We start from the raw sequence: 6778 nt of genomic DNA on the forward strand, positions 1-6778 counted from the left end.
AAAAAAAAAAAAAAAAAAAAAAAAAGGCAGGGTCAGGCACAGTGGCTCACACTTACAATCCCAGCACTCTGAGAGGTTGATGCTGGAGGATTGCTTAAGCCCAGGAGTTCGAGACCAGCCTGGGCAACATGGCAAGACCCCATCTCTAAAAAGAAAAGAATTGAATTTTATTTAATTTTAATTAATTATTATTATTATTATTTTTTAGGCAGAGTCTCGCTCTGTCACCCAGGCTGGAGTGCAGTGGCTCGATCTCGGCTCACTGCAAGCTCCGCCTCCCGGGTTCATGCCATTCTCCTGCCTCAGCCTCCTAAGTAGCTGGGACTACAGGTGACTGCCACCACGCCCGGCTAAATTTTTTTGTATTTTTAGTAGAGACGGGGTTTCACCATGTTAGCCAGGACGGTCTCGATCTCCTAACCTTGGGATCTGCCCGCCTCAGCCTCCCAAAGTGCTGGGATTACAGGTGTGAGCCACTGCGCCCGGCCAATTTTAATTAATTTAAATAGCGACAGGGGCTAGTGGCTACCACATTGGACTATGGAGCTCTAATGACTTGGAATCAGCTGGAGAAATCATATATATATAAACATATATATATATATATGATCATACATATATACACTACACCTTTATATATCTATAAATAACTGAGACTTTGTCGCCAGGGATAGAGAAGTGGCTGCTACTTTCTAAATTGGATAGGAATGTGGCCACTATAATCTGGAGATTAAGCGATGGGGATTAGGGATAGAGATGCTTTTGTGATGCGGATCAGATCAAACACAGATGGGTGAAAGATGATACTTCCTAAGCAGGATGCAATTATTCAGCAAACTAATCTGTGTTGTTCCTACCCCTGGGGACAGGGCTGGGAGCAAGAACAACAGGTCCTCCTCTCATGCACTCACAGTCTATGAGATGAACAAAAGCCAATAATCAAGTAAGGAGGCTGCGCGTGCGCAATGGCTCATGGCTGTAATCCCAGCGTTTTGCGAGGCCAAGGCAGGCAGATCACTTGAGTTCAGGAGTTTGAGCCCAGCCTGGGCAACATGGCACAACCCCACCTTTACAAAAAAATTAGCCGGGCATGGTGACATGCGCATGTGGTCCCAGCTACTCAGGAGGCTGAGACAGGAGAATGGCTTGAGCCCAGGAGGTGGAGGTTGCAGTGAACCAAGATCATACCACTGCATTCCAGCCTGGGTGACAGAGCGAGACTCCGCCTAAAAAAAGAGGCAACAAATAAAAAAAATTAAAGACAAGTATCAAGGCAATGGTTTGTAGCTAGAAACACAGCATCCTGACCCAATGGCACCAAGGAGGGAAAAGTATTAGACACATGCTAATACTTCAGACAAAGAATTTGTTGTTGTTTTTTTTAGATGGAGTTTTGCTCTTGTTGCCCAGGCTGGAGTGCAATGGCACGATCTCGACTCACCGCAACCTCCGCCTCCCAGGTTCAAGCAATTCTCCTGCCTCAGCCTCCCGGGTAGCTGGGATTATAGGCATGCGCCACCACGCCCGGCTAATTTTGTATTTTTAGTAGGGATGGGGTTTCTCTATGTTTGTCAGACTGGTCTCAAACTCCTGACCTCAGGTGATGCACCAGCCTCAGCCTCCCAAACTGCTGGGATACAGGCGTGAGCCACCACACCCGGCTGACAAAGAATTATTATCCCCATTGTAAAGATGAGGAAATTGAGACTTAGAGTTAAAAATCTTGCTTAAGTTTTGCAGCTCTGAGAGGGGAGAGAAAGCCTGTGTGGGAAGAAGCAGACAGGAAAGGCCTTCTCAGAACACGACTGGATCTGAAAACCCCTCACCTGTCCACACTTGAGGCGGCTCCTCTTCCTGCTCTCGCTCAGCCGCCTCCAAAAAATCTTCCAGAAGCTTCTCTGCTTTTCGAGCCTCAGCACTCCCTGGGGCCGCCCAGCCCAGAAAGGTTCGGACACTGCCCAGGTCTGAGTGGGCAGGGGGGTCTCGGAAATCCTGAGGGTGGTCCTGCAGCCAGGAGCCCAGCACTGACACCACAGCCCTGGCCAGAGAGGCAGGGTCTCAGAGCTGGGTTCAGAGTGTGGGACCTAGAATATGACTCCTGGTACCTTTTTTTTTTTGAGACAGAGCCTTACTGTGTCACCAAGGCTGCAGTGCAATGGCCTGATCTTGACTCACTGCAACCTCAGCCTCCTGAGTAGCTGGGACTACAGGCATGCGCCACCACGCCTGGCTAATTTTTTTTTTTTTTTCGCATTTTTAGTAGAGACAGGGTTTCACCATGTTGGCCAGGATGGTCTCTAACTCCTGACCTCCAGTGATCCACCTGCCTCTGCCTCCCAAAGTGTTGGGATTACAGGCATGAGCCATCGCGCCCCACCTGACTCCCAGTCTCTTATTACCCAACCTGCAATTTTCAAAACCCCAGGCCGACTGCTAACCTTTGACCCCTGGGATTTCCCTCCCCACACTCCCCTATCTGGATGAAGGACCCACCTCAGGTTCTTGTTGAAGCTCAGATCTTGTACCGCTGTCTTCTTGATCTCTACCCTGGGAAGAGGCCCCCCAAGCAGGTGAAGAAGGGGGAAGCTAGAGGGGGCTTAGGAAGAGGGCTCTGGGTCTGGGAGGTGTTTCCAGGTTCCACACCTGAGGAGGTGGAGGGGGGTGCCCAACTGGGGTTCTAGGGTGGGGAATATGGAGGTTCTGGTTCGCTACTGACCCGGGAGGTGGGGGCGGTGGCATTGGTGGCAGTAGAAAACCCAGCAGGCGGGCAGTGGGTACAAAGGTCCGGTAGGTGGCCAGGAAGGCGGGCACGAAGCTGGGGTCCTGCTCACGGTCTCCAGACACCAACTCTCCCACCAGCCGCTCCAGGCGCGCCGCCCTCAGCACCCGCACCTTACTGGTTCGATAGTGGAGGAAGGTATTGGCAATGGGGCTGGGGGCCTGCAGGAGGGAAGAGGTGGCCATGAGAGAGCAGGAGTGGTCCTCACAGCACCCTTTCTCTAATCACGTTCATCACTAGCACCACTCTTTTTTTTTTCTTTTTTCTTTTTTTTTTTTGAGACAGAGTCTCACTCTGTTGCCCAGGCTGGAGTGCAGTGGAATGATCTTGGGTCACTTAACTTCTGCCTCCTGGGTTGAAGCAATCCTCCTGCCTCAGTCTCCAAGTAGCTGAAACTACAGGCCCACACCACCACGCCCAGCTAATTTTTGTATTTTTGTAGAGACGGGGTTTCACCATGTTGGTCAGACTGGTCTTGAACTCCTGACCTCAAGTGATCCGCCCACCTTGGCCTCCCAAAGTCTCCCAAAGGGCTGGGATTACAGACGTGAACCACTGTGCCCAGCCCCTAGCACCACTTTTTTTTTTTTTTTTTTTTTTAGACAGAATCTCACTCTGTCACCTAGGCTGGAGTGCAGTGGCGTGATCTTAGCTCACCGCAACCTCCGCCTCCTGGGTTCAAGCAAATCTCTGCCTCAGCCTCCCAAGTATCTGGGATTACAGTCACCCGCCACCACGCCCAGCTAGTATTTTTGTATTTTTAGTAGAAAAAACTACTGTCTTTTTTGGTGGCCATGGTGTTTCACTGTCTTGGCCAGGTTGGTCTTGAACTCCTGACCTGAGGATCCACTCTCCTCGGCCTCCCAAAGTGCTGGGATTACAGGCGTGAGCCACCTCCCCCCACCTGTAGCGCCATCCTTGCATGTGATTCCTCTGACTCCCGGCTTCTTGGAGTTATTGTTTTGGTTTGTTTTTCTTAGAAACAGGTCTTGTTTTGTTGCCCAGGCTGGGGTGCAGTGGCACAATCATGGCTCACTGCAGCCTCCAAGTCCTAGACTCAAGCCATCCCCCTGCCCCAGCCTCCTGAGTAGCTGGGAACACTACTGGGCATCACCACGCGCAGCTAATTTTTTAATTTTTATTATTTATTTATTTATTTATTTATTTATTGAGATGGAGTCTTGCTCTGTCATCCCAGCTGGAGTGCAGTGGCGCGATCTCGGCTCACTGCAAGCTCTGCCTCCCGGGTTCATGCCATTCTCCTGCCTCAGCCTCCAGAGTAGCTGGGACTACAGGCGCCCACAACTACGCCGGGCTAATTTTTTTGTATTTTTAGTAGAGACGGGGTTTCACCGTGTTAGCCAGGATGGTCTCGATCTCCTGAGCTCGTGATCCGCCCGCCTCGGCCTCCCAAAGTGCTGGGATTACAGGCGTCAGCCACCGCGCCCGGCCTAATTTTTATTTTTACATAGAGAGAATCTTGCTGTGTTGTCCAGGCTGGTCTCGAATTCCTGGCCTCCCGCCTTGGTCTCTCAAAGCGCAGGGATTATAGGTGTGTGCCCCACACCCTGCCCGCTTGAAGTTATTATTCCTCCTCATCCACAAATAGCTCCTGCAACTTGCCCTGGAAACCCTCCCTCTCCCATGCCCTGTCCCCTACTCCCTCCTCCGCCCCCGCCCACACACACACACACTCTTGTCCACCCCGGGCTTCCCTCAGCCCTCCTGTCGCGCTTCACTGGCTGCCCCACCCGCCCTCACCTAGTCACTTCTAAACCAACCCCATTCCACCTTCCAGCCCCGGCCCTCTAAACCTGCCTTTCCCAACTCTGCCGTCCAGTTCTGTCCTTACCAAGTTGTCCCCAGGCTCCTCTCGGGAACTGCGCAGCCATCACCTGGCCCCACCCCATTCCCTGGATCTCCCCCCACTTACCTGGCCGCCCCCAGTCCCCTTTCTACCTGGTCGCCTCATCTGGTCGCCTCTGAGCCCCTCCCTTCCTTCTGCCCACTGCACCTGGCGGCCTGTGCTCGGCTCTCCAGCTCCGCCCTCACCTGGTCGCTTCCGGCCCCGCGCCACCCACCAAATCCCCTCCTCACCTGGCTGCCCCCGGGGCCCTCCGCCGGGCTCCAGCGCTGACTGCGCTGCCGCCGCAGGGAGACACTGTACACCGCGCCGTCCTCGGTCTCTTCACCCCAGTCCTGCAGCGGTGCCTGGACGCAGAGGCGGACTCAGGGCACCAAAGGGGCACAGGTCCTGGGGCCTCAGCCTCCTTGGCGGCTCGGACTCGGGCCGAGTCGTCCTGCTGCATCCCCACCCCCCTTCCCGGCCAGAAGCTGCGAGACTCGGGCTGGGGTCCCAGGCTAGTCCCCTCCTCGCTGCGGGTCCCCTCCTCCCAGATCCTGAGGACATGAGGTGGCATTTGGGGATGTCCCAGGGCCCAGTCTCACAGAACCTGTCTCTAGCCCCTTCTGCCGACTGCTCTCAGAGACTCGCGCCCCCATCCCTAAGAGGAACCAGTCGCTTCACTGGGTCAAGGGCCGTGAGTCCCCAGGAGGGGACTCCAGGGCAAGTTCAGATTGGGAGCAGATAGCGTCCCAATCTGAACTTAGCGGGCACTTGGAGTTTCTGGACCTGCGGGTCACCAGGGATGCGGGGTCCGGGGATCCCTTGTCCCCTTACCAGGGCCAGCTCTTTGCCTGCTGTGCGCTCCATGGCCGGCGCCCGTCCCTCTCAGTGGCGCCGCTGAGTGAGGCGGAAGGGCCGGCGGGTGGCGGGCAGTGGCCAGGCACTGGGGCCAGAGGGGCGGGGCGGCCGATCTGCTGGGGCGGGGCGGTGCAGGCCGGACCCAGCCTCTGGGTGCCTCCAGCCGACCCCGCGCCAGCCCAGGAGAGGTCCTGGCTCTTCCGCTGGGTGCCTATCAATCTGTCCCCAGAAGAAAGGACACATCTGTCCCGAAGGGGTCTTTTTTGTATCCCCAGATGTGGGGGAGCTCCTGTGTGGGGGCATGTGTGTGTCCCCAGACCAGAGTCCTCTGTCCTTCAGTGGAAGGGGCTAGCTTGACCAAGTGTGGGGGCATCTTCCACTTTTTATTATTATTGTTATTATTTTGAGATGGAGTTTCCTTCTGTCACCCAGGCTGGAGTACAGTGGCTTGATCTCAACTCACTGCAACCTCCGCTTCCCAGGTTCATACGATTCTCGTGCCTCAGCCTCCCAAGTAGCTAGGATTACAGGTGCCGCCACCATGCTCGGCTAATTTTTGTATTTTTTGTAGAGACGGGGTTTTGCCATGCTTGCCAGGCTGGTCTCAAACTCCTGGCCTCAAGAGATTCGCCCACCTCAGCCTCCCAAAATGCTGGGATTACAGGCATGAACCACAGTGCCCAGCCTTATTATTTTTTAGAGACAGGGTCTCACTCCTGTTGTCGAGGCTGGAGTGCAGTGGCTTGATCTTGGCTGGCTGCAATCTCCGCCTCCTGGGTTCAATCCATTCTCCTGCCTCAGTCTCCCAATAGCTGGGACTACAGGCATATGCCACCATGCCCAGCTTTTTTTTTTTTTTTGGTAAAAACTGGTTTTCACCATGTTGCCCAGGCTAGTCTGGAACCCCTGGGCTCAAGCGACACACCCAGCTCAGCCTCCCAAAGTGCTGGGAATATAGGTATGAGCCACTGCACCCCGCCCTTATTTTACTTATTGAGACAGGGTCTGGCTCTGTGGCCCAGGCTGGAGTGCAGTAGCACGATCATAGCTTACTGCAGCCTGGAGCTCCTGGACTCGTGATCCTCCCAACTCAGCCTCCCAAAATACTGGGATTACAGGCGTAAAACCACTACATCGGGCCATCTCCCATTTTTCAGCTCCATCTGCGTCACTAGCTGATGGGAATCACCATGACCCAGGTTGGAGGAGGCAGTCTGTGGCCCTGGGTTTTCAGGGACAGCCGTCTCTTGGGTGGTGCACGGTCAAAAACAGATGAATACCCAGGAGCATGGTCG

The 6778-nt window shown here is 54.3% G+C and overlaps 1 protein-coding gene across 2 annotated transcripts in view; it reads right to left on the reverse strand.

The window, feature by feature from the left end:
* RGL3 (ral guanine nucleotide dissociation stimulator like 3) overlaps positions 1–5528 on the reverse strand; it is a 25000-nt gene extending 19472 nt beyond the window's left edge. For both annotated transcript variants that reach the window (XM_032169740.2, XM_032169739.2), the window contains exons 1-5: positions 5460–5528; positions 4877–4990; positions 2717–2940; positions 2494–2547; positions 1827–2038 (exon numbers count right to left, since the gene is read on the reverse strand). In XM_032169740.2, coding sequence (XP_032025631.1) covers positions 1827–2038; positions 2494–2547; positions 2717–2940; positions 4877–4990; positions 5460–5492 — 637 coding nt within the window. In that variant the 5' untranslated portion in view covers positions 5493–5528. The remainder of the gene's footprint in view (positions 1–1826; positions 2039–2493; positions 2548–2716; positions 2941–4876; positions 4991–5459) is intronic.
* Positions 5529–6778: the final 1250 nt, after the last annotated feature.

The sequence above is a fragment of the Hylobates moloch genome, unplaced genomic scaffold, assembly GCF_009828535.3.
Source record: "Hylobates moloch isolate HMO894 unplaced genomic scaffold, HMol_V3 SCAFFOLD_12, whole genome shotgun sequence".
Taxonomy (NCBI): Eukaryota; Metazoa; Chordata; class Mammalia; order Primates; family Hylobatidae; genus Hylobates; species Hylobates moloch.